The 27,514-nt window shown below is 45.6% G+C and overlaps 1 protein-coding gene across 5 annotated transcripts in view; it reads left to right on the top strand.

Annotated features, from left to right (window-relative positions):
* The window catches only part of RAB3IL1 (RAB3A interacting protein like 1), a 33,445-nt gene extending 13,528 nt beyond the window's left edge, over positions 1 to 19,917 (top strand). For 3 of the 5 annotated variants that reach the window (XM_026091053.1, XM_026091052.1, XM_026091054.1), the window contains exons 8-11: positions 727 to 750; positions 2,838 to 2,937; positions 3,985 to 4,051; positions 4,482 to 7,162. In XM_026091053.1, the coding sequence (XP_025946838.1) occupies positions 727 to 750; positions 2,838 to 2,937; positions 3,985 to 4,051; positions 4,482 to 4,564 (274 nt within the window). In that variant the 3' untranslated portion in view covers positions 4,565 to 7,162. Of the gene's footprint in view, positions 1 to 726; positions 751 to 2,837; positions 2,938 to 3,984; positions 4,052 to 4,481 lie in introns of all 5 variants that reach the window. The other 2 variants (XM_026091049.1, XM_026091050.1) reach the window with 2 other exon arrangements.
* The last annotated feature ends 7,597 nt before the right edge of the window (positions 19,918 to 27,514 follow it).

Genomic DNA, 27,514 nt, shown 5'->3' with positions numbered 1-27,514 from the left:
CTCTCCCTCTCCCTCTCCCTCTCCCTCTCCCTCTCCTTTTTTTCCTCCTCCCCCCCCACCTTTCCTAAAAGATGAACCCATTTTAATGGTCCTGAAGGGTGTGTTTGTGCATACTCTAGGGTGAGAGAGCTAAGTCAGAGTGGTGTTATCTCATGTGCTTGCATCCCATCAGGTTTGAGCTCACCTTGCGCTGCTGACTTTGACAGTGCTCCGGGTGGTTTTGAGGCTAGGTCAAAAGAGATCCTTTCTTGCTGCTCACCATCTCCCCCACCTGATGCTGTCACCTTACTATTGGAAAGGGCTGTGGCTGCTCCAGAGCTGCATGGCTGTATGTCTGATGTGACAAACAAATTGCCTCAAAGAAGAGCAGTAGCAGAAGGTGACATGGTCTTCCAGACCAAGAAAGGGGACTTTATTCAGCCATTGAATTAAAGTCTGGTCAGGGCTCGTGTGCGCACGCTCTCTCTCTCTCTCTCTCTCTCTCTGTCTGTCTATTCTTCCTTCTCCCACTCCCCCCCTTTCAAGCAGAGCATCTTCTAGGCTAAGGTGTTCCTGTAACTGTGAATTCTGATCACATGCAGACTTTCTACCATGCTCTTCTGCATTTTGTCTCACCCCTAGACACATTGTTCCATGATCGTGTGTCAGGCCTGTGCTGAGAACAASCCATCCTGTGTTTATCCTGATCAGTTCCTTCTGATTTTTTTTTTTTTTGTCTCTTTGCAGTGGGTTCCGGTCACAAATTGTAACGTAAGTGAAGTATTTGTTTAGTCAGTGATCAAAGATCTCTGATCCATTAACAAGTTACTAACTTAGTGGGGATTAGCAGCTTTGAGGCTAGAACTGAACTAACCTACGTTCTTAATGCTGTTTAATTACCACCCAGACAAGGTGGTAAGTAGCCTTGCTCGTGGCAATAAATGGCCAAAAAGGGTTTGTGTGTGTTCAGATGCAAAACACATTTTTATGGCACCTTTGGGCATGTTGTGCAGCAGAGAGGAAAAAGCACCCTATTGCACAGGCCCCAGTCCAAAACTTTCAGGAGCTTAGACAGGTCGGGACTGCGTTGGCCGCTATGTTCTGTGACATTGTCCATGCAACAYTGGAGTAAAATGCTGGTCTGTCCAGAAGATGCTGAGGCCCACTGGCTTGCATGATGGTGTGCTTGGCAAGGCACCCTGGGGTGTGTGGAGTGCCAAAGGATAGGTGTTCTCATGCTGTGGTTTAGATTACTCCTTGCCATGGTTGCRGTAACTTGGGGTTACGCCAGGTGGTACCAATGAAGTTGGGAGTAACCAGCAGGATTCTCTCTCTTGTTCTGCAGTGCCTAAACTAAGGACCTCTTAAAGGTATATGTTTTACAAAGATACTGTTTGTCCTGCACTTTCTGAGGATTTAGTTGTCTTCAGTTGTTTGGGGAGTGAACACATCTCATTGCATCTGAGCACTTACAGCCCATGCTTCCACTTTTATCTGTTAGCTAATATTTGCTTATTGTCATCTTCTGTGGCCTCTGGAGCAATTCTTACGGCTGGGGGGTCATGTTCCTCTTCCACCRTGCAGACACTTGGTCTCTGAAAATGTGGTAATGACTATGCAGCAGGAAATTCTGCTTTACTGCATTAAATGATGATGAAGGAAGCCAGTGGCTAGTACTGAGAACCATTCATCATCTTGTGTGAATAATGGAAGGAAATCGCAAGAAAATAGGGGCATCTTGCTGATCACATCCTTTGCCGGTCTTCCTGGGCTCTGACCTGTCTTGAAAAGACTTCTGTTTTTTCTGCTTGATCTGAAATCATCTTGCAATTGTGAAGCTAAGCTTTTACCCTGTCTACATAGGAAGGGATTGACTTGTTCTTAGGGACTGCAAACCTTATCCAAAAACCATTGAAATCAGTGCAAAGCCACTCGATGTGGCTTCGAGTGGCATTGATTCAGGCCCCAACTAATTAAAAGGAGTCCAGCATAAAGGCTGCTATGTAGCTTTTTTGAGTTCCCAGTTTGAGCAGCTGGCATCAATATGGTTTGTGCTGCTTGATGGTGAGAAAGGGTGATGCAAAAGCTTGAGAGGTCACACACAATTCCTGTTGGCTGCTTCTTGTGCCACAGAGGAGATCTCATTTTTAAATCTTTCTTTTGAAGTTTCCATGTAACACTTGCAGGGTGAACAGCTGTCCTTAGATGTTTTTCCTGGAGTGTGGTAGCCTTGTAGGCTTAGTGTATGGTAAAATCCAAGCAAGGACACTTCTCGAGGAAAATGCCATGTTGGAGGACATTGAAGAAAGGTGGCAAGTCCAGATGAATTTCAGGGCCCTGCCAGTGATGGGGCTGATTCTGCTCAAATGCTGGAATTACCTGTTCTGAGACCAGGTTTGATTCACCAGGCAGCATGTATGTAACCCAACAGGGAAACGGAGATGCTTGGGCAGAAGCTCCTGCAAAAGCCTTTCCTGGAATGTAGAAGAGATGTGCAGAGCCCAGATGATATTTATTATACACTGCTTCAGGCTAATTTCTTTCATATTTTCTGTGGTTCTGTCATAGGCTGTCTGCCAGGGAAAGGATACTGTCACAGTTTACTTGGACATGGAATAATTCATGGTAGCAAATATTTAGTCTGAGGTCTCCTAAACCTGCTATTTCTGAAAGCTTCTGAGGAGCAAAAGGCTTGTATTAGCCCTGTTCTTTCTTCTGGAAGCTGGCTGACGCAGGCCTGGTTTCTGAGCTCCCACTCTCATCTTTTTTCGGAGATTTTCTTCAGCTTTTTGAATTGTCGAGTTCTACTGTGCCGCTAGATTGCTGTAGGCTGAAGTGTTGTTTTTCTTTCCCTGCAGGAAGTGTGCTCTAAGTGGTCTCCCCAGGACCTGCAAGCACCGTATCATGCTGGGGGATTCTGGGAATTACTACTACATTTCACCATCCTGCAGGGCCAGGGTGAGTCTTCCACCTTCCCAGGGTGCCTCAGCCTCCAAAAGTGTTCCAAACCCTAAGATAGAGGAGCTCTTGGGTCAGCCCTCAAACTGACAGAAACCTGTGAGGGTTGAGTTTGGTTCCTGGAGTCGGGGTGGCTATTGGTCAGGCTGCCTAGGGTGTAGGTCTTGGGTCCATCTCAGAATATGGTGCTCCAGCTTATGCTTCTTCAGGCAATCTGTCTTCAGTGTGATTATCTTCCATGGTTTGATTAATCACAGAGCCTTTTTTTTTCTTCTTTTTTTCTCCCTCCTTTGTTGAAGACTAATTTTCAGCTCTTTAAATGCTGACTCATGTTACTGTTCCAATACAGATCAGTGACTCATATGGTTATGAGGACAAACTGTCCTTTTTTTTCAGAGGGCAGGAAGAAGGTGAACAATTTATTRATGTTGCTGTTGGGGCCCTGATTCAGCAGAGCACTTCTTTAAAGTGTCTGCTCTGTGCTCTGTGCAGGTTCTCAGCATTAAGCATGTGCTTAAATGCTTTCCTGGGCTGCAAATCAAAAGAGCCAGCCCTGCAAATGTACAACTTTCTGAGACAGGCTGTTGGTTTTCTACATGGCCTTAACTTGACTGATATTTGTCACTTGCTCCAAAACATTGCAATATGTCATGAACTCYGTTCACCTCCCTGAACACACACTTTCTGTGCAAACCTTTAACTCCAGAGTTTTTCATTCAGGCAGGGGACAGTGCTCTCCAAGGAAGTTCATGGCTTTGCAGCCATATTCAGTGGTCATCAGTTATGTCTCAAGCTGTCAGTAGCCTGGAGTTCTTGCACAGTTTGTCCTGGGTGGTGCAATATCTTGGGATGGGATTGCAAATGCCCAGAATTTTATTATTTTTAGCAGCTTTCTTCCTCTCTCTTTCCCTCTGACAGCATGTGGTGCTGTATCTCAGGTGCTTGAATGTGTTGAGAGAGTACTCCTGCTGGGTACTGTGGCTGGCCCCTTGACAGGCCAAGCAGTTCTGTAACTGACTCCTTTTTCTTTCTCTTTCTCTCTCTCAGATCACAGCGGTGTGCAACTTTTTCACGTATATTCGCTATATCCAGCAGGGCTTGGTGAGGCAGGATGGTAAGAGGGGATAATGGCTGTGTGCGGTGGGAGTGCCCTCTGTGGGCCATTGGGAGTAATTGAAAGGTCCTGTTCAGCATGACAGGAATGGGGCCAGATTGGGTACCCTGAACTCCCTGTGTCCTTGAGAAACAGTTAAATGGCAGAAGAGAGGCAAGAGAGATTAATGACTGGGAGGGAGAGGAGCACCCCCTCCTTGCTCATCAGCTTGTTGGGAGCTTTGCCCTGGGGTTGAGCTGGTATGGGAGTAACCTGATGAAGCCTTGCTGGTCCCTCCAGCACGTCTGCTTCCCCCACTTGTGGATGAGTCTGGCTGGGCTGTGCCAAAAGCAGAGCACAAAATCAGGTGGTGTCCAGCTGTGTATTGCTTACCGTTTTTCTTTTTTTTTTTCTTTTCTTTCCTCTTTTCCCACCCCCTTTTGCTTTGCAGTGGAGCTGATGTACTGGGAAGTCATGCGGCTCCGGAGGGAGATGTCTCTAGCCAAACTTGGGTTTTTTCCCAGTGAGATGTAAGCTGAGGCCTGAACGTGGAAGGAAACTGCTCCTGTATGAATGGCCTGCTGAACATGGTTTGCCAAACAGATGAATGTGGTGCCTCTCCCGCAGTGGGCCTTGCTTCCTCCCCTCCCTGGCTCCCTCTGCCTGATGCTGATCATGGAGCAAGAAGCACAAGTTCCCCCTTTAGCTGTCCCACTTCTCCTCTGATTGTGACTGGAATGCAGCCACCATGCTGCCCTCTCGGAGCCGGGCTGGTCCTGGCTGCTCTGGGGGTGGCCATCTRCAGGCTGTTCTCTGTGGAGTCTCCTTTATGCAGTCTATATCCAGTTTTTAAACTTTTGTTTTTATATGCGATCTGCTTTGGCATAGTCTTAGGCTAGTCCTGTGCGAGGCAGGAGTCTTGAGCTCCCTTCTTTATAAGCAAGTCTTTCAGGGCAGATGCTGGCTGTCTGCCCACTCATTCCTTGGGGTGGAGGGTGCTGTTGCCCAGCCGTACACCTAGCCCCTGCTGATCAGTTACTCCTCTGATGGCCCTGCAAATGCCAGCAGCACACAATAATCTTACGGAGAGCCATGAACAGCCTGTTTCCAAGTACTTCCTTGCTCCTTTTAAAGAGCCTTCAAGAGAAGCTTTCTGCTAGCTGAGTCACAAAGAGGGTTTTGTTTCTGTTTTTAGCTTGCGATTTGGCACTGGGTTCTTGTAATCCAGGCTGGGGGAATGGTCAGTGCTGTGCACCTGGGGCCTTCAGCAGAAGAAAGTGAGCAGGGAAATTGTATAACTCACAGCTGGCCACAGCTTGGCTGCAGTCAGTGCAGAATGTTTTTGCATAGCCTAGAGAATCTGTTGCAGTCATCACAGGCAGACGCAGATCCACATAGGTGTTGCYCTGTGACAGTGCTAGGTGCAGAAAGCCCCCTGTGGTGCTCTTAGATACAAATCTCTGCCACAGGCAAATGCCTCTGAGCTGTTCCTGCTCTGAGGGTAGCTTTGGGCACTGCTGYTCCCATTGTCCCGATAGAAACCATGGTCCCAGGCCAGCTTCTTTCCATCTCCAGAAGGTGCATGCCCAGGTTGGGCTCTGTCAAGACCCAGAGATTCCTTCCCCAGTATAACACCAGGCCTGGAGATTCACTTCTGTTGGGGAAACCCAGCTCTTCKCAGGCTGCCATCCCCAATGGGGAAGTTTGAGACATCTTTGCATGCACATGTGAGGGTTGTAGCCACAAGATGCCTCAAGATGTGCTGGGAGGGATGCGGCCAAAGCTTTTGGAAAGCAGATGCCCTCTATAGCTTGAGCTCACCTCCAGGCCTTGTCTATACAGAACTGTGTTAAAACCATGACAGCGTTTGATAGCTGATTAGCCTTCTCCAGTGACTTTGGAATCATCTCTGCCACTGCCCTGGGGCTTTCATCTCATGTGGCATTTCTGCACTGTGGCTCTGGGGTGTTACCCTGTCTCTCTGCTGTCATAAGAGCTCCTGTCTTAGCAGGTTGGTGCCCAGAACTGGATCACTATCCTCAACTCCATTGAGTTTCATCTCCTGGAGGATGCTGCAGTAGGAACTTTGTATCTTTAGCAGAAGAAAACTAACCAAGCTGCTGTGGTTTTGTCCAGGTGAGGGAGGAATATGTTGGGGAAGACCAAGTTTTGGTTTGGGAGCTAATGCAAGAACAACTTCACAGTAGATCTGAGAAAACCTTGCTGTGGAAGACCCTCATGAGTGCAGGCTTTTCTGTCACTGAGCAGAGACTTTACTGTACGCTGCTGAGTTGCTCCTCAGGGGACTCCTTTCTTTATAGCCGTACTGGCATATGCTGTCACTTGCCAAGGGTGAATAGCCATGTGAAATATGAGTTGTCATCCCTGGAGCTGGGAGAACACGTTGCTGAAAATACATGCTACTTTGGAACTCACCTTCAGGTCCGAAAGGGTTGAAGCCAGAGTGATTGTTACCATCCCGGTTCTGCTTTTGCCTCATTCACAGCTGAGTACCCCTGGTTCATGCTGTTCACCATAGCTAGGTGAGTGCATGTGTCTCTACTCTTCACCAAAGAAATAAGTTTCAAATGTGGAGTAACAATGTGGAGAAAACATCTTTGGTGTAGAGTCAGGCTGGGTCTTAAGCTGATGATAAACCTGCACTTTTTTGTCATTGTCTTCAGATTTGTGGCAATTAGACATCAGCTTTTCAAGAGGAAAAAATAGAAATATCCTTCCCCAACTGCAGATTTCAGCTCAGGTAAATTCCATTCATGGTAGTTTCCCCTTGGATCTGCTCCCCCCAGACCTTTCGATGTCTACATGTTTCCCTGTGCCATTAGCTGCTGCATTGCACAGCAAATGTAGCTGCATTGCAGCAGTGGGAGTGAGATGGTCTCTCTGTGTAGGAGATATTTTGGTCTGTGGGTCCCCCCCCCCCACCACCAGTGTCACTTTGTAAAGCACTTTGGGATAAAAGGAATTAGAGAAATGCATTGTATAAGGTTGTCTTACATTTAAAACAAAGCATAGAGAACAATTTGTAAATTAATCTGAAGTCACTCCATTAACAGCGGGATGGTTGCACCCTGCTCTTTATTAAAGGAAAATAAACATTTGCTGTTAACCTTCTGAGGTCTGGTTGCAGTTCAAGGGTCAGGCTGGTGCGTGTGTGAGCATTCAGTAGTGAAAAGAAAAATCCRCTTGGATAGGGGAGTTTGCCTGGCTTGTGGTCTGACCTGGGATAGTAGGTGGGAGTTTGCAGGAGTGGTTGAGTGATGGGGAGTAGTAAAAAGCCTTTAGAAATTCCCTRTTTACAACCTTGGCCGTCCTGGAAAGAACAGGCAACAGAAGTGCTAGAGGATAAAGCAGAGAAGGGCTGCCAGTTTGATTGCATGGCAGTTAAGGTAGATGTTAGGACTTCATTTCCCCTCAGCTGGCAGGCTCACAGGAATCACTTATGTTCACAGCAAGGTTAAGGGGAAAGGCTGGCTCAGTGGCAAGCCCTGTGCCCTATGTGCACTGTGGAGCTCTTGTGCTGGGACACTGCTAAAGGCACTGCAGGGTGGGGAGTGCTGTCTTCAAATGTGAAGCAGCTGGAGGAGTTGGATCTTCCTTCTATAGTTAGAAATTGTAACCTTATAGGCAGGAAGGCAGTGAATAGCTTTTTATCCATGCTGCTGGKCTGAAAGATGCTCTGGAAGCTAATGCTCCCTTCTGGGCAACAGGAGTCAGGCAGGCTTATGYTCTACACCTCTCTCACCAGTGTATATCCTCAGGGATTAGGTTTTTTAATGTTTTTTTGTTTGTTTTTTCAGTCTGCCCCTCCTGTAACTGGCTGCTGCTTAACTTGGGCAGCCTAGCTTAGCTGTCTCAGTAGTAGTATTTAGGCCAATATCTTTGGTCCTGTTTGCATCCAAAAGGGAGTTGGAGCAGCTGTGGCACTGGCCACAGTGTGACTCAGTCCTGCTGGTTAATTCAAGGACCTTCTTCCRTGCCCACTATTTACTATAGAGTCCCTAAACCTGGTGAGCAGGATCCTGGGGCAGCAAAATACTGCTCTGAGCCCTCTTCCAGGCTGGATGCAGAAACACGACTTGCATTTCCCCAGAGGAGTTCTCAATTTGCTCTCCCTGCTGGGCAGTGATTAACCCTAGTGCTGAGGCCTAGCATCCCGCAGTGCTGGGGAAGTGCCAAGAGGTAAYTCAAACACCAAATACAGTTGGATCCCCACTGGACTCTCAGTTGCCCAGCTGCTTAGCTTTTAACTTGATTAATTCAGCAAATGATTTGGGAGGAGAGGCCACTCAGACTTTATTTGGGAACATAAAGCAAACTGCTCTGATCCAGCCTGGGGTCACTCTGTTCCTTCTTCCTGTCCTTTGGGCCCTAGGCAATAACTCAGGTTCTGGCAGAGTCAAGGACAGCCCTAGCACTGCCTCAAAGTGCACCTGGTGGCTCTTCCTCCTGCACTTTCTCTGCCCGTGCCTTGCCTGGAGGGTTGCGCCTTGGACTGCTGGAGGGGGGCATATGTGCTTGTGGCTCTGCCTCCCAAATATGAGTCCAGGCAATTCTTTGGCAGGGCTTGTGATTCTTGGTGCTGGCTGGGCTGCACAGGGGCCCGGGCTTTGGATGCAAAGGCAGGGAGCTGGCAAGCATGAGCTGTAGCAGTCCTGGGGGCTGAACTTGCTCCTGCTGTTCAGGTAATCCCTGTGCTTTTAGCTGCAGCTTGCTTTGAAAAAGGCTGCCTTTTCTCATGAAGGGCTAGATGCAGCCCCTTTGTATCCTCGAAGAAGGGGGACTGTGGCTGGGTCATCCTTTGTCTGTGGACACACTGACAGGCTCCAGCCCTYGTGCAGCTCTCAGAGCCACAGCAGAGGCAGGCACAAGTCAGAGATGCAGGCTGGTTGCTGGCATGGTGTGTGTCCTCCCTTTAGCTTTGGAGATTAACATGGAAGATTTCTTGTACCATTTGTGATGGCAGTGGAGGGGAAAAAGCAAAAGATCAATGATCTTTGAGAAGCCAGATGGAGGTACAGCCAGAGCAGAAAACAGTGTCAGGCCTTGTAACAGCAGCAGTTCACCTGAGAACTGGGGCTGCTCTTGGTCTCGGTGTGTAGAATCGCTCTGTTATTGCCAGGCAGCCACAAGAGGGCACAGACAGATTACACAGAGATTGCTCTGCCTCACCAATGTCAGCCCTGCCTCGGTAGGGAGAGAGAGTCCACATGGGAAAAGCAAGTATTTCATTTYGGATCTCCTCCAGGGTAGTTAGTTCCTCACCTCTGGTTCTGACTCTGAGAAGGCATCACATCTGCTAACTTGTTCTCTGCAACTGTTTGACAGGTGTATCTCTGTAGGCTTCCTTTCTTGCCAGCTGTGAAAATCTGTTAGATGGGTACTGTCTTCCTGGCCTCTTGCTGGGTCCGTGTGTGTGTGGCAACACCAGCCCTTTGGTTACTGTTGAAAATGCCTTGCTGAAGAGTGAGTTTTGTCATGCGTATTTGTCCACATGTACACTCCGAGCACTTGTGTTCTCTKTTGATGGCTATTGTGCTTAGTGTGATGTTGTGCCCTGATGGTGCGGAGCTCAAGAGGACCAAGGCAGGTGAATGTGTTGGCTTTGAAACTGTAGCCAACAGGAGAAAGCAAGAATATGGCATGTCTCTTGAACAAGTGTGCTCAGCAACTGCTAAATAAGCCTATCCACAACCCAGAATCACAGTGTACCAGCRAGGAAGCCTTCTGTAGAGCTGGGAGGGGTAAAACTGTATAGACTGAGCTTTTAATGAAAGACCTCTAAAGATAGTTGTGTAGATTCTATATGAAGAGACCTTAGGGACAGCTATGTTGTGGGACAGGAAGAAGAGCTATTATATCTAGTGAGGTTATTTGACAGTTGAACTGAGGAGCATGTGGAGGATACACATACCTAGGAAGAGGAAGACCCTGAAGTGAAATCAGAGGAACTCATGCTGGAAAATAAGCCCCAGAGGGTGCAGCCTAAGTTGGGACAGCAGGTGAATGAGGCACCTGTCCTGAGTATCTCCTGCCATGATGCAGATGATGTCTGGCTCTTTGGTGGTAGGGTTTGAGTTTCTAGCCAGGCTCCGGCCGTTGGGAACTCTCCATTAACAAAGGTCAGGAGGGGCAGCCCTGGGTTGGAGTATTTCTCATTYGCAGACAGCAGTCGCAATGGGCGAGTGAAGCTACACAGAGAGCCAGCAAGATGAAGCTGCTGTGTGCGATCTCTCCTGAGCTTAGCTGGGCCCTCCCTGCAAGGATCTGGCAGAACAAATCACAGCTCTGGGCTCAGTGTGGCAACCGGAGGTGGGGTTCTGTCCATGGCTTGTGAAGTCCATGTGGATCCAAGCCTTGCTGGCTTGACAGGAGGGCAAACTCCAGTCTGAATAAGGACTTCAGGCTGGCTTGCGCCTCCGTATGGAATAAAAGCCACAGATTGCTCTGCCTAGTACATGGCTCAGCCGTAGGGTATGTAAACGTGGGTGACTGTTCAAGCAGAGGCTGTGTGCACCCAGGCGCTAGTCAGAGGAAACTGTTTTTCTTTCRTCACCTGAAGGCTGTGGTAAGCAAGCAGTACTTGTGGGAGGTTTTCCCTGAGGCACTGAGGGCTGGAGGTGGTGCAGGAAAATGAGAGTCTATAATGTGGAAAAGGAGCTGTAGAGTGGAAAGGAAAGTAAGGATTTGGGTCTCTTTAGGGGATTCCTGGTTAAGCCTGATGAATGTTGCAAAGCAGTGAGGATAGCCAGGTAGAAGACTGAATTTGCTGCTCTGTCTGGTTCTTTGGGTGTTATGTGCTCACTAAAGTCAGTGGAGATTGTTGTTTGGAAACTTTCCTCTGGCTGGTACCTCTCCGGGAGCAAGTGGTAGCTGACCCACAAGGTTGGCTTCCTAGGAAGATACACTGAAGCCACAAAGGAGCATGGAGTGAAGAGGAGAGCAATGTGTCAGAGAGGCTTTAGCAACTAGACCATGGTTCACTTCTGAGACGGAAAAYGGCAGGAAAACTCTAGTGGAAGAGGTGGGCATTGTGGAAGGGAATAAGGGACACAGCTGATGCCTTCTCAGTCTAGGGGAAGCTTAGGAGTTTGCACAAGTAGTATGCTTGCTGCAAATGTCCCAGCCTGGCCTGGCTTGGGAGGGTTGCCTGAACCCACGCATGGCCACTCACTTCCTTCTAAAATCCAGTGGAGGAGAAGGAGTGTTAGGGGATTTCCTGCAATGGAAATTACCGCTTGCCTTTCCTCCTTGCTGTGTTCCTGGCACCTGGGGACCTGGCAGAACGATGGCCTGGGCCTGGGCCAGCAGAGCAGTCATGCCTGGCTTCCTCCCCTGCATCTGTGAAGGAAGAAGGTAAGGAATGAAGTAGCCCAAATATCCTTTCTCCTCCTTGCACTTTGGGAAACCTGGTGTCTCCTTAGCTTCCAAGTGAAATGTGGGGAGGACAGCAGCTGTGCAGACAGTGAGTGGTGCCTGTTTGCTGCAGTGGCTGCCTGGTGCAGGGCTCTTTCCTCAATACTCCTTGCTTCTGGCCCTGATTTTTGTGGAATTTGTGAGCAGGCTGAGGGAGGAGAGCCCCGTGGCGTCCCACTCTCCCCAAGGAGAGTACTACTGCAGAGTAGTATGTAAACATGTGCCAAAGCATCCCTCCATGTGGAGACAGACTCTGAGCTTGGCACAGCAGTTGGATTCTGCTCCTACAGCCTTTAGCTGTCCAAGTGTTTTGTGTCTGGCTCTTGACCTGAAGAGTCTCCTCCAGTCCCTTCCTCCTTTCTCGTATACCTTACACCACTCTGCAGAGCTCACCTCTCCAGTGCTGTGGAGAAATTTCCTCTGATCTGGGGTCTGCTCTCCTGATACTCTAATTAATCCCACATCCTGTGCAGGAAAGTTTGACCTTGCAGTTCCACTGACAGCCCTGTCTGCACAGTTTGGCCAGTTGGATTTAATTTGAGTCAATACTGAGGGCAGGACAGACATGCCAACTCCTTTGAACAGAGTCTCTGGGTCTGTTGTACCTGCTGCTGTATGAATAGCCTTTCTCCTTGTAYCCATTTGCCTCACAGCTTAGTGCCTCCTAGCCTGTTCAGAGCCAAACAAGGGCTTCAGAGAGACRGTAGTTCAAATATCTGCCTTCATAGATGTGTTTGCCTTGCTTGAAGGACAGTGGGCAAAACCATCAGGGAAGATTGTTTTCTTTCCTCTCTCTCTCATAAATCCTTTTCCCCTGCCATAAAGAATGCTCTTATCGGTTTTATATTATATTTGGAGTTCCATATCCATAAATCAGCCTTTTTGTAATTCCCTTGTACTACCAGGCTCTGTAGGCAGAAAAGGATCTGTGTGGGTCCTCAACCTTGTCTTAGAGCTACTGGGAGAGAGGGCTGGTGGGAGCAGACTGCCTGTTTGCCCTGAGGATGTGYGAGTAACACTGGAACTGAAGAAGGATGCTCCAGTAAGAACAGCGGTCCTCAGTGGTCCCTGTGACAGTTTATGCAGAGCTTTGGCCAACTTTAGTAATGACGTTTTGCGGTAGCAGTATATAGATGCATAAGTGCAAACATATACATACCCTCCTAGCATATCCATAGTGCCATACACTTTGCCACCAGCATCTTTGTCGACAGTCTTGGATGTTTGCTGTTGTTGCAAATAACACAACTATAACCAAGTTTACAGGACTTGATGTGTTGTGGCATGGCACTGAAATGTAAATAGTCTGGCAATTATGGCAATGGGGATCAGAGATCTGACTGCTTTTTCTACACCCAGTCCTAATGTAGATTTTCCTGTATGATATCAGGCCAGCTTTGGAGCTTCACATTTGCCATCTGTCAAATGGGGGAGATGCCTGGTTTCCAGCATCAGTGGATGAGGTGCTAAGATGAATGCATGACACACCGAACAGTGCTATGCTGCTGTCATCTTGCCCTCCCTTGATTCCTGTTTATCAACATCTTGCTGTCTCTTGGAGCACTTGGCTTGTAAACTCCTGGTGGGCAGGGGGTATCTATTTTATCAGGCATGTAGGAMTTGCAGGAAGGGCCTGATCTCTGCTTGGCCTTCCAGGCACTACCTTTATGATGGATTGAACATCCTGCAAATGCCTCTAAATGCTACAACTTTCATTACTTGTGGATTACTCTTTATGATGTTTATACTGGAGCTTTAAAATAGAAGGGAAGGAGGAGGAGGCTAAAAYAGTATTGAGCTGAGAAGAAACCCCTTTGAAGTACCTGCCTCTTTACATTTGTCTTCTCAGTCTCTGGTTTTCCACTAATTTTTTTTCCTTGCTTTGTCCTGAACACCTGTGTAGAAAGGTACTCTATGGGTTCTAAATATTGGAGTTAAGATTTATTACCCTAATCTCCATCTTCTCTCAKCAAATCTCTCTGTGCCACAGAGCATCATGGGCATGGGATGTCATGTGCTTTGGAGCTTACCCTTAAAGAAAAGCAGCCAGCCTCTGAAATATCTTGACTTTCATTGTGTGAAAATGAAAGTCAATGATATATTTCCCTTAATAATCCCTGGGACTTGAACTTGGCTTCACAAAATGCATTTTGTGTGTTTTGATTTAACCTTTCCACGTTACATATTTGGCATGCACCATAGCTTCTCTCTAGAGCTCTAGTTGGAGTGTGTAAAGTATGTATGTGTGCTTGATATATTTGGTCTACTTGTACGTGGGGCTTTGAGCATTTTTGCTTGTATTAATGGTAGGGAGGGATGGGGAGTTTTAGGTCCACAATAATGCACCTTAGCATAGCCTGCAAAGGAGTCTGGATTTGGAACAGAAAAGGAGTATTTTATACCTCTGGTAGAAGTTAGTGCTGTGCACAATGAAGTGTGTTTAAGCACTTAGACATTAATATGTTTGTAAGTGCAGAATATAGCAGACTTTGAAAGGAGAGACCAGGATAATGGGCCTAGAGATTTTGCCGCTCATGGGAATTTCCCAGGACTGCTGGTCCTGTCCTTCACCCTGCCTTCAAGCTTACTAAAGACTTGCTGAGGCTGTAAATCATGCTGTCTTTGCACAGTAGGTCGGGCTGTCCCCAAATGCATGGAAGAGGTATGTTTCTGGGAATCGATAAATGGAAGATTTGTGTGTGTGTATTTATTTCAAGCATGGACAAGGAGAAGGGAGGAGGTAAGCAGATGGCCTTAAAATTGCTCAAAAAAGTCAACTATTTCAAAGCTTTCATCATGACTAGTAACTCTCCTCTATGCCAAACATAGCAAAACAGCAAGGATTACTGGAGAATAGGTAGCACTGTATAAACAGTGAGGAAATTCCAGTCATTTTGGAAATTTGGAAAGCTTAGCCCTGCCAGGAAGCACTCAATATCCTGGCACACTTTTGAAGTTCCACGTGGCACTGGGGACTGGAGCTGGTCAGCTCTGCCAAGGTAACGTGCTCCTTATAGGAGCAGTCCCTGTGGTGCCACTGTTGCTGGAAGCCAAGAGGTCAAGTTTTCCTATTTATCATGTCAATATTCCTATGTTTGTATGAGGGCTATCAGGCTGAGTTGATAAGTGCCAGAATGCTGACTTTATCTGACCTGTGAAGGCAGATGGACTTTGTGCTGGCTTGCATATAATTTGCAGAATTGTCAGGAGCCAGAACAGGCCCCCCATGGGGTAATTCCCCTGGTTGCACGCCATCATTTGGATAGCAGGATGCCCTCTAGCCCTGCTCGCTCTGTGGCTGTAGTGATGCCCTTCAGATTTTGGTGGTGAGTAAAGTCCCAGAGTTGCACATCTGCTCAAATGTGCCGCTGTGTGCTTTGTGGTGAGGCTAAATGGCCAGCACCCAGTGGACGGTGAGGGCCATTTTGGAAGGGCCGAGGCAGAACAGCTGGGCCTGGGCCATGGTAAAGTAACTGCAAAAGCTCGTGCACATGCGAGCTTGGCTAAGCAGCAGAGGATGCATCCTCTTCTCATCAGAGAGACTGGCAGATTCAAGTCCAAAGGGACCAACCCCTCTGTACTTACTGAGTAATTGTATATTCTGTGAGTCGCTGCACAGATCCCAGGAGATCCTGCCGTGCGGACAGTGTGGCAGAAGGCACTGGTGTGAAGAACAGGGACAGCTTTAAAGAGGCTACTTAATGGGCAGTGTCAGCAGGCAGGCAGAGAAGGGAATGTGAAAGGGGATCAGATTAGAGAGGAAGCAAACTGAGTGGCATATAACCTTGCGAGGGGACTTGCTCCGGATACCTGGTGTGGTGGGAGATGGTAGGAGAGTTCATGAAAGCTCAATACAACTTTGTTAGTCAGAAGGCAGATGTGCTGTGCACAACCTGAAGAAGAGAGAAGTGCAAGAGCTGCTTTTGGGATGGATTAGAAGGGAAAGGGAATGTAGAGAAAATGAGACCACATCTAGTTGTGGGCTGGGTGTGAGGGGAAGAAGGACAGATGAGAGTTGACAGTGGTGCCTTGGCTCAGGAGACATCATCGCACTGTTGAGCATGCTGGAGCAGAGAGACAACAGGAAAAGTTTGGGAGGGAAAAGTTAATTCTTAGCTCCCTTTTGGTCAGATTGAACTGGAAGTGATTCCCCATGTAGGAGAAGATGTCAGACTGGTTTGGCTGAAGAGAAAAAGTTGAGTCATTGGTAYGTGTCTGGTTACTTAAAGTAATGTGAGTGACTGAAAAGTGGTGCACAGCTGTTTGTGGAGAAGGAAAAGAAGCCCCAAAGCAGTTCCCTAAGGGACTGTCTTAGACAGGGGAACTGTGAAAGGGAAGCTGAAAGAAGTTGAAGGTGGTCCTTGGAAAGTGTTGCAGAGAAAAGCTCTAGCACTCTAGCATATTTTGTGCTCCTTGGAGAGCTTTGAATGATATACTCATGGGCACACAGACCTTCATGAGCTGTTTAACTGAATGTGCGATATCAGAGACTTCATTAATGTTTCCTATTTGTGCTTTCACTTGAGTTCTGAGGCTGTTGGTGTTCCTCTAGCAGACATATAAGCCGTAGTGGTTCAAGGATGGCTTTTTCTGTCCTTAATTCTCCTGGCTCATTGTGCTAATTCTGCTCTGTTAATCACCTTAGAGTCAATCTGAGATGCCTTTTTCCAACAGATGTCTACGTCAGTCATGACTGAAAGAAACGCTTGCTCATTTTGCATCAGAATCACAGCTGGGGCTGGAGGAGGTGACTTATCCATTGCCTCTGATGTCCTTGCTGTTTGTCAGGACACCAGCCAAGTGCCAGCTGCCAAAAGTGATAAGGAACAAGACACTAGTCCAAATTTCAGTCGAGTTGCTGACACTGTGGTAGGCACGGCAAATATTATTTCAGTGGGAATTGGAGCAGTGTCTAATGGTCCCATGAGTGGATGATAAGAGTGGTRTTGGACAGGTGAGTGATTGGCAGAGCCTGAAAGGCCTGGCAACTTTGGTTTGCGTTAAGCCTGAAAAGTCTTCTACTTCTGAGAATATTGACTGAGGGGGACATGAAGACGAAATCTTCCCTCTAGACACCACCAGCTAGATATGCTCATCTGCCACTAAAATCATGATATGCAGGTGTTTGAGAGGAGAATATGGACCTCATGTTTAACCACCRGTTTAGTTTGTCTTTCAAGCCCCTTATTCTACCAGACCATTGCATATACATGGGTTTAGTCATACTTCCCTCTTGATTTGCAAAGGGATTCTGGTGGGACAACTGATTTAGAAACTTCAAGCCCTGCAATGAGATTCTTAAAATCTGCAGTGACTGTAAAGATTTGGGAGTTATCCCTCTGGTTCTGAATTAACAGTCCTCCAAATATTTTGGCCTGGGCTGGTGCTTGAGATGCTGCAGGACTTGGATATGTTTCAGCTGTGTGTAGGGAAACCTCTGTGATTAGTCTTCCCCAGAGTATGAGGAAGAGAGCAAAGCAGCCGATTGGAAATCCAGAGAGCTAGGTAGAGCTTCCCCTTCCCTCAGAGGTTTCCAGACAGATAGAGCCTAGGAAGGAACGTTTTGTAGGAACAAACCTGCCGGGGGGGGGGGGGGGGGGGGGGAGGGGAAGGAAACTCTTCTATCAAAAGATGGCTGGGAGCAGAGTGGTCACACTTGCTGCTGCTATAATGTGAGCCTGTGACTAAGTTATGGGATAAAATTTACCTCCTTTGCAGCAGATGGTGCTTTCATTTCACACTGCAAATGTCACAAGATCAGAGGAAAATTTAAGCTGGAAGGGATCTCTGGAGGTAATTGAGTCCTACCTCCTGCAGGGCTAAATTTGTGTTAGGACAGATCAGTCARGGCCTTATCCAGCTGAGTTTTGAAAAATCTGGAATTCTGCTGTTGTCAACAGTAGTGTCACTAGCTTCTCTCAGTTATGCTGGTATAAAAAAYCTGTCTTTACACGTTCAAAATCACAAGTCCAAAATACCTGCTGTTGCCACGTGTGTGCTCCCACACTGTGACTTATGCTCACTGTCTCAGCAATGTGTTATAGAGTTCAGACAAACGCAGCTATGAGAGCCTTTCTGAAGATTGGGAGCACTTACAAAATATTTCAACAGAGCCCTTGACGATTGTCCTGACTTCTGTCTAGGGGTGGTTACAGAGACACCATGGAAAGGAAACTGCATCTTAATCTTCCTTCCCCTTTTTGCGTGATTTTTTCTCATGTCAGACAGCAGAGTGATGATGCAACGTCTCCCTGCTTTTTCTTTATGGGTTTCCAGACAGACAAATATATTAATGGACTAGAAAAAAGAAAAAGCCGTTGCTCCTATTGCTTCCTCCCCCCCACCCCCTCCTTTTTCATTGACCAGGATCAACAGCAGAGAATCTCGTCCTTACAGCACCTTCAGGCATCAGTGAAAATTATGAAAAATCATGGCTTCTTCGTGGTAGGACATATTTAATGACACCAGCCCCTGCCTTGTGCGGGTCACTGTGATCATAAAAGAAGATCACAGAGGAGAAAGTGCAATGTGCTTCCTATGTTTAATGTAAAATGGGTCACTGCTCACCACAACAGAAGAATGCAGATCTGACAGCAAGGTAATTGAAGTCAATTAAACGAGTCAGGCAAGTAAACTAACCGCACCCATTTCAGTTAGGATTTGTTCAATCCCAAGCAATTATTTTGACTAATCTTCTCAATGTCATTATACAAATTCAGCACCTGGCCAAYAAATTGCATTATTGTCCGACTGGGTGAAGAACAATGCCTCGGGCAAGGCTTGTGCTGCCATGTGAGGATCCTTTTTATTTGCTTTTTTTTCCTACAGCGCTTTTCCGGAGAGTCTTAAAGTCCTGGTGAGCCTTCATTGGAAGGCTTCTTTAGCTTGACCCGAGTACTCTGTGTCTGATAGTCAACCATTAGTTGTTAGCAGTGGATTGGAAAGCACTACTTCAAAACCCAACAGTATTTAAGAAAAAAAGTCATCATTTGCATCAGTGGAACTTCCTCATATCTGCAACTAACAAGTTCCACATGGATTAAATAGTACCTTTATTTATAACACTGCTTGCTCTTGTGGGTGGCGTCTCAGAGCACAGGCAAATCCTAACAATAATGTTTTTGTCTCCGGATGGGCACTATGCAGCAAGCTATTGTCATTCATGTTAAAGTCTTGAGTACTCTTTTCTCTTGATAGTTCACAGTTAATCCCAGGCAGGAATAAACCTCTCCTCCAAGCTGACTGGTTAATTCTGCTCAATATATGCAACAGAAGTGACTGTGAGCTCCCGCAAGTGTTTCTTCAACACAGCCAAGCTTTGGGCTCCTTATTTTGCTATAGGTCTTTCAGCTTCCCTCTGGATATCTGGAACAGAATACATGGACTATCTAATTYTGCAGCAGGCTGATGCACAGTTTGTCTCCCCGAGATGCTAGTTAAGGCATTTTGATCCAGACCAAAGCACTAATCTAGGGCTTATTCAGTGACTTAGGTATGCTTTGAATCTAAAGTCTGATGGACAGGGAGCCCTTCTCACTGAGTTCAGAAAAACACTCACCGAAGGAARAAAAGGTGGAACGTATTCATCTGTTGCTTCAATGTTATGCTGTTGTCTGCACAAAGTACTTCTGGCTATAAAAGTCAATTCATCAGATCCATAATCATCAAGCTTTCACCAAAATATTTCGGAAAACAAACTTAAGTTTGTATACGTCATGATTTGGCCTGCGTATCACAGAGCAGAATCCCAGATGGGAAGATCTTTTTGCATTTCACCCTGCTGGTCACAGCTGGGTGTTTGTGGTTTGTTCTTATTGGAATGCATTTTAGTAKTTGTTTTCCTTGAGCTATGCTCGCCAGCAGGCTTTCCTTCTCTGTTCCCATTTCCAGCAGTTAATTTTGCAGTTTAGCACTGATAGGCCTCATGCTGGTTCTAGCACAGCTGAACTGCAGGATGCTCTCTTCTCTGAGGAGCTGGATAGACTAAAGAGTGACTTTATTGAAACACCTCATTTTAAAAATGCACTGTATGATAATAAACTCACAAATAGATGTGTGTTACTGTAATTGATATGCTGTAATAATCATTGGAGTGATGCTGGTTATTTTACATACTATTTACAGGGAAAAGAAAAATATAAGTATATTGAAACTGTTCTGGAACTGTGAATTTTTGGACTAGTGTCACTGCTTTTCCTATAAAAGACATGGAAGTGAATGTCTGCTACATATCTTTATTCAGGATTATGGAAGACTATTTTTAAATTAAGTTCTCAGTGTACACTGCTATTGTTCAATGCAACAAAGTGAATTTAAACAACCTGTGGATCAGTCCTTAGATCTTCAAAAAGATAAATTGTCTGCACTGATGCAAATGATACCAGTAGTGTATTTACATTCAGACTCAGTAGATTTTTCACTCTGAAATGGGAAATAAATGAATTTACCTTGTAGCTCTTATTGGAATAATTGTTTTCATGACATTTCTGGTCAGTGTTTGGGAAACAATATCCACACCCATCATAATTCTGTCAGCATGAGAAATGTGAAAATAATAACTTCTGTACACAATTGGGACCTTTTCCTAATTTCTTCTCTTCCTTGTCTCACTCGTCTGTGCCATAATGGTTCCAGTTCTGTAAGAGGCTGAGCCCAGGACGTGATAAACCTTATGGTTTCTGAAAGACTTCCTACCACCTCTCTGAAAGGATTTGGTAATGTTTTACACTTGGGGGGGTTTGGGGGGTTTTTTTTGGTTAATAGTTTAGTCAGAATGCTGCAAAACGTTGCTCGTGTGCCTTGCTTGAACTTCCCAGCTAAGCTCCCAGTCTAGATTGTCATTTCCCTCTAGCTGAATCACTGGATCCCTGCGGAGGCTGGCGTTTGTGGTGCCTCTAAAACCACACACTTTCAGTAGAAAGTGATTTCAGATTATTAAACAATTGGCATCTGAACATCTTCCTGAAGAAGAAGAGGAACACCCTGATTCAGGCCTTAATATGTTTTAACGGCATAATGTTCTGTGATGCTGGAAACATTGTGCAGTGTTTCTTATCACCACCATGCTACATAAAGGAAAATCATGTTGAACTAAATAAACCTGTCCCAGGGCAGCGTTAGTGCTGCTGTGGTGGAATGATTCACCCCCTGTTTTACTTTCGAATCCTGGAATTCTATATTATTGTCCTAATACTTTTAATTCACGGATTTCAAGGAAGCAGAAATGTGAATGAAATGTCTTACAGGAGGCTAGCAACTTTCTTAACTATCTGTAGTCCCCGTTGCAGACCTATATCCTATTGTGTATAAAGAGTGCCAGGAGGGAGGGATGGTACAAGTAGGATGCAGTATGGAAATGTTTCTATATTATAGTTGAGCAACTGAGGTTTTATCAAGCTGCCCGGTAAAACACATGAAGTTCATGATAATGGGATGTAACCCAGGCACAAAGGCTGAACTAAAATTTGAGTTTCTTCAAAGGCTAAACTTGTCATTAATTTTCTAAACAGACTTTGAAGAATCTGTTGCAAGGAGGGAGCCATGTGACAAYGCACCTTTTGCGCTATCTAGGCAAAAGCTGTACATGTGAGCACCATGAACACCTTTCGTATCCATGCTAGGTGTGCTGTGAAATGTGCTCTGTTGCATGAGACCTCTGGAATCAGACTTTTGCAGAGTAAGTAAAAAGTTAGAGGTTTTTTTCTTTTTTTAAAGCAATATTGCTAGTGGATGAAAGTTTCTTTATAGATCTTGCCAATCATCAATATCTCTTCTCTGTAGGTCATTAGGTAGCTCAAAATTGAATTGGAACTGAGGATCTGCATGTCTGGCATACAAATATTTAACATAATTAGCAGCAGAGGTAAGAGCCTTGTGTTAAAACAGAGACTGTTTTAGTACAGCTGGGGAGCATGGGTTGAGTGTAGGTATCTTAATCCAGTATGCGGATTTGGAACAACCAGAACCTTATTCCCCTTCAAGCTATGTTGTGTTGAGATGCTCAGAGGTTCTGGGATCAGTTGTACTGCYAGGGAAGAAAGCCAGGTGATGTATTTATTTGCAACAGCCTATTTTTGYGTAAGAGGTTCTTGTGTTTGTATTGGGGGAATGTGTTTGTTCTAGGATCAAGTAAAAGTCCTAATATTGTGGCCAGGTAAGGTTGCGGTTGTTTTTTTGTTTGKTTGGTTGGTTGGGTTTTTTTGAGCTCTATGTCCTCTCATCTGGTGCTTCCTATGCAGAATGAGTTTACCTATGAAGCAATTAATGTGTACTCTGGAAAGCTGCAGTATGTTGGTTTAATGCAATACATAGCCAAAGACTGTCCTTCCTTGCCTATCATTTTGTTATCTGACCTAGAACAACCTGTGTGATTCCTTCTCATAGCCTCTGTCTATTACTGTATGCTCCTGTAGCCGATGGTACGGTTCAAGTGGATTTATTTGCATGAACTGASAGGATCCTGGTTCTGTTAAATGTGGCTCTGTTAAGGCCTCTGGGATGATCTAAAGTCCGCTGTTGTCCGGAGCAAGCTTTGGATCAAGTTCCYTGTCAGAGAAACACCTGGAAGCTGCTTACCATGCCTCCAGATGAGCCATCAGTGGACAGAAAATAGAATTTTTGAGGTATTATAGCAGGTTTCTACAGAAGGTTTCACATCGCTAGCACAGCCTGTTCTCAGCTGTCTCCCTGAAGGGCCTGGGGGCTGGCTTGAATAGGGGGGCAGCTCCTTTTTTTGCAGGAGGAACTTTTTTTCTTTGGTGCTTGTTCCCAAGGCAAAGGTATGCAGTGGCATTGCTCCTGGCTTTTGCAAAGGCTGACAAAGAAACCTGTCTATTGTCAAAACCATAAAAATTATTCCACTAATTTAACCCTGTGAAGAGGAAAAAGGGCTTCCCATAATCACTGGCAAACTGTTCCTCAAAAATCACATGGTTAGGCAAAAACTAGGAAAGCCATAATAAATAGGTCTAATTCCAGCTCCTTTTCTCCAAAGCAGCTATTGTTGGCCTCTCTGGTGTTCTTACAGTTCTTAGTCTGGCCTGGGATCTGATTTTGAATTGATGTAATAAACAAGAACAGCAATTACAAGACTAAAGCTGAAATTTGGACTTGAATCAGCCTTTATGGCAAATCCTACCTTCACCCTTTAAGAATTCTGAAATTGAATGTATGTTCTTGACCTYAGTGCCAAACCCGTATGGTGACGTTTACATCCTAGAAACATCCTAATTAGTTTCGCTGGCCTCTCTGTACTAATCTTCAGTGGTTCTGTATTGCTGAAGGTATGCCAAGAAGAAACATTTTTTTGAGCGCAGCAGTGGCTCTGGTGTAACTGAATAAATCATGTGAAGCATTTTTATGATCGACAAACGTTATGATTTTATTGAGCAATAGAATACACTAGAAAAAATAGTTCCTTCTGAGTTACTGAAATATTTTTTTTGAAGAATGAAATAATCAGCAGCTGTCCTATGAGAAATGTGGTTTTGATGTCTAAACAACTAGAAAACATCCTAAGTGTTAGGGCTCTGTTAGGATGGGCTTCTTAGAAAAGCATCTGCTAGAAGAGGCTATGGCTAGCACAGGACAGCTTGTTACAGGAAAAGATGCTTTTGTTCTAATGAAGACTTAAGATTTGGTTAGCCTGATCCTAGAAGAGAATGAGTCCTCCACTTTCCCCTGCAGCCAGGAGTGATGGTATCTGGAGATGTGAAGCTCTGCTGGTGCTCTGAGCCTCCCAAGCCCTGTTTCAGTAAGAAGCCTGGCTCTTAGACTCCTCAAATGCTCACAAACAAGAAAATCTCRGTGCAAGGTGTCTCACTCTCCTTGTGCCTCTCCCTGAAAATAGGAGGTGAGACCTCTTGCTGGTTTGCTAAGCTGGCACAGACCCATGGCGTTAAACAATTTTTGTTGGCCGAGGATCYAGGCTAAGCCAGTTTAGCCAGGATGTGAGAGAAGTCCATGCTTTGCAGGGGATGGAAACACGCTATTGAAAGGYACCGCATTGTTATACCTGTACTGGCCCTGCTCTACAAGCAGGAATCAGTGCAAGATCCAGCTTGCCATGAGATGTCTAGTGATGTTGCCTGCCGCTGCTGCAGCTGGTCTTTGCTGTTTGCCTTGAGCCAGTGCTCTGTCTTTTCTCGCCTTGGGCATCCATGCAAAACCAGTGTCTCTAGCCTAAGCTGTTGTCCAGCTAGATCCTAGCGGTGAATGGGAGAATATGAGGCAGCTGGTTTCAAGTTGCTTTTTCTTCTTTGCACACCCCCCTGGTGTTTTTTTTTTCCCATGCTGTCATGGTCTCCTCCCTAGCCTGTTCCCTTCACATGCTTTCCCCAGCTCTGTACTCCTCCTTCCAAAAACACATGCCCTCTCCCTCTCCTGCCCAGAGGCTTTTGTTGCCTTCCTTGCGCTTGCTTGAACGAAAGCCTTTCTCTGCCAAATGTCTCTGAATATGCTGGTCCTCTAACTTCTCCCACAAGCCCTGCTAAGGAGTGATGGCAGAGAAGAAAAGACAGCCCTTTCCTGCCTGTTGTTTCATTATCTGACCTAAAACAACTGTGTGTTTTCTGTCCACAGTCTCTGTCCTTTACCAAGGGCTCATGTAACCAGTGCTGCAATTCAGCTAGGTTTATCTGCAAGCTCTGACAAGCTCCCAGCATGTTTTAGAGATTTTTTTGTGTGTTTGTCTTGTTACAGGGCAAAAGAATGACCTGTATCAAGAGAGAAAGCTGAAGAGATTTCACCTTGTCCTTTTTCAGAGGAGAACTAATTAGTTGTGAGAAAGCTGGGGCAAAACTGTGCTTAAATTCTGTTTATACCCTTTTGATGGCTAATTGGAGCCTGCAAAGTCTCCTGCTCATCTGGAATTGCTGCATTTTGTCCTGGCTGGAGCCGAGCCAGGTCATATGAACTTTTACATGCACCTATGTCTTAAGTTTGCAGTTTTACTGAAACTTCTAGAACATCTCCAGTTAAATCAGGTTTTAGGGTGGTGCTACTTGGAATTATAACACTGCAGATTTCTCCAGGCTTCCAGGGCTCTTTGTCAGGGATCCCTTTGACTTGCTCTGGTTAATGCACGGAGAACTCGTATATCGAGGTGCATCTAAACAATTTAAATTGAGAGATAGCGGGCTGGGTTTTTAAGGGGGAAGGAAACTATATGAGCAAGGCTGCCAGAGAGGCTTCATCTGACAGAGTAACCAGCATCTTACATTTTCACAGGACAGACTTTCTGGGCACATATGTACAGTGAATAAGAAAAATACGCTGCTAGTTACTAAGGGTTGGTGACCTGCTCTTCTTTGCAGAAAGGATGTTTTCATCTTGCAACAGCAAGAACAATACATGATGCTTGGAAATCACTTCTGGCTATAACATTGCACTTTTTTWTTTATTTATTTATGTATTTTAGCAACTGAACATTCTTCACCGAAAAGGAATTTTCAAGGGTCTGAAAAAAGCAAGTAGCTGGTCTGGGAGCACAAGGAAKAGCTAATATCAGCCTCTCTTCTGTCCCATTTTCTTCCCTTTGATATCTTGTGATAAAGTCATGGGGAAAAAAAGCACCYGTTAGATGAAGAGCTTGCCTTTCTCCTGCAGATTGTGCCATCACAGTTGCTCTTCTGGAACGTTTTAAAGTCTTTGAGCTATCCTCACTTGTAGCTGATATCTCCCAGGCACTGCCAGGCCAGGCTGTTGGRTTGGAAATTTGTTCTTTTAGTGAAAACCAGTCCTTCCAGTAGACTGGTCAGTGGCAAGTAGGAAGCCAAGCTGCCGAAGGAGGGTTGTTYTACCTAGGCTGAGCAACCAGCCTCCTGCAGTTTCTCTAAGTGTTAAAAGGCAAACAATTTCCCAAGAAGAAAGGTAGGAGAGGAAAAAAAAAGGGGGGGGGGGACAGAGCTAATGAGGAAGAGGCACCTGTATTCAGAAAAAGTTGCTCTGGAAACAAGAACTGGAGGAGTGAAAAAAATATGAACTGTCAGAAAAATAAGCTGAACATTTAGAAGGTGACATTGCTGATACTACAGTATTTTTGTGGTTGTCCCATGCTGGTGCAGTGACAGTGAGATACATTCAGGGAGTCAGAAGGAAATGGAGATATTAAGGCAGTCTTTAGAGTGTTAGCCACAAGTCCAAACTAACCCATTACTACCTGTCTGAGAAGTTACAGCATCTGGAAGGATGTTATAATTTATGCTATTAGAAATCAACTATTAAAAACTCTGGCTGAGCTTCAGACACCCCGTGACAATAACTTTTCATCCTAACCATTCCTGGTGATATTTAGGTTTTGTTACCTTAGAGGTATGCAAGAACACCAAAATGATAAGCCCTTTACAAACCTTAAGTATCAGTAGCTAGGTTAAGTGACAATCCTGCCTATGACTTTCCAGTCTGCAAACACAGTAATCTCATCTTATTTTCCAAAACTGAGGGCTGGGAATACATTTTCTGAAGTTTTCTGGAGTTAGGGACTGCTTTGGAAACCATAGCCCTTTATCATAAACTAAAGAATATGTTTGTCTCTTTTCCACTGTATTACATTTTAAACTAAAGCCCCCTAAAGCCCACTCCTTATCTGAAGTGGGCTTTGGATTAGGTTCCCTGTTAGAGAAACAACTGGAAGCTGCTCAACTGCACCTCTGGATGAGCCATTAGATTGGCCGAGCGGATTTTGGTATTGGACAGAAAATCGAATTTTAGACAAATTGTAAGAGCTTTCTACAGAAGGTTTTACATCACCAGCACAGCCTGGTCAATCTTGTTCTCAGCTGCATCCCTGAAGGGCCTGGGGGCTGGGTTGAATGGGTGGGCAGCTCCTTCTTTTTTGCAGGAAGAACTTATTTTCTTTGGTGCTTGTTCCCAAGATCTTTACAGGGCATTACTCCTGGCCTCTGACAAGCAGAAACAGTTGTGGTTTCTGCCAGGTGTGTGCAAAAAGGCAGAGCCGCGTGGTTTTGCAGCACACTGCATAAGGTCTTTTTGCAGCCTGTTGCCCAACTGCTCTCCTCAGGTGAAAGAAAAAGGTCATTTGTAGTTACTCTGGAGCATTGCAATGAATTGAAGGGCAAGCCTTACCCATTGCCCAGTGTGACTTGTGTCTTGCATGCAAGTTACTGACAATCATAGTGCTGCTAAGGGGCCTCGTAAAGCCAGACCCGCTGTTCATTAGGAAAAGAAAATAGTCYCTCTCCCCAAAGGAGACATCTTGTTGCTTCAGCCTGGAGCTCTTCTGCAGATCCCTGGAAATAGCAGCTGGCTGCAAAAATACAGCTGTGGACATGGTCCCATATTAAAACCCTCACTGAGCGGCACTGGGACATTAGTGGTACAGGATCAGTATCACAGCCTTTACTAAAGTGATGCTATGATTAGAGAGAAAAAGATGGCAGGAAAAACAGTGACTCTGGCAAAGCCACAGCAGGGCYGCAGACACCAATATAGTCATGTGATATAGTGCCTGCTGATCCCCGTGGAGTGTGATTTCTGCAGGTGGGGTGCCAGGGATCACCGCCCACCTGAGTTTCCTGTTSTGATGGTGATCGGGGACTGTTTTAATTTTCCTTAATAATAAAAAGAAACTGCTCTAAGCTCTCTTGCACAAAGACGAGAAAGAGAAAAGAGGCATAAACTGACTTGGGTGTCCTCAGATTGCAAATACTGGTCAGGTACAGAGGTTCTCTGAAGCCTGACAAATGACATGGGTCTGTGAATCAAGGGCTTGTGTGTTTTAGGTAGAGCTAGAATTGTTATTATTATTATTATTATTATTATTATTTATTTTTATTTTTTTGGTGGAGAGAAGGAGGGTGGATATTGTGCCCCTTTTTAAACACTCCTTCTCTCCATCCTCTCCCGCCCTTCCATCTGTTTTGTGCAATAAAGGTGTTGCGTTTCATCTTCTGAAGACTATGCCAAGCATGTTTTTCAATCTGTCTGGATTAAACGGGTTGTCTGAGCCCATCCCAGTAACAGTTCACAAGACAGGAAACTCCCCTCAAACTGTGCACATAGATACATACAGACTGAAATCTGATAGTAAAA

This window comes from Apteryx rowi, unplaced genomic scaffold (assembly GCF_003343035.1).
Source record: "Apteryx rowi isolate R43461 unplaced genomic scaffold, aptRow1 scaffold_897, whole genome shotgun sequence".
Taxonomy (NCBI): Eukaryota; Metazoa; Chordata; class Aves; order Apterygiformes; family Apterygidae; genus Apteryx; species Apteryx rowi.
Note: the sequence above shows the minus strand (reverse complement) of the source record. Positions and strands in the feature narration are given on the sequence as shown.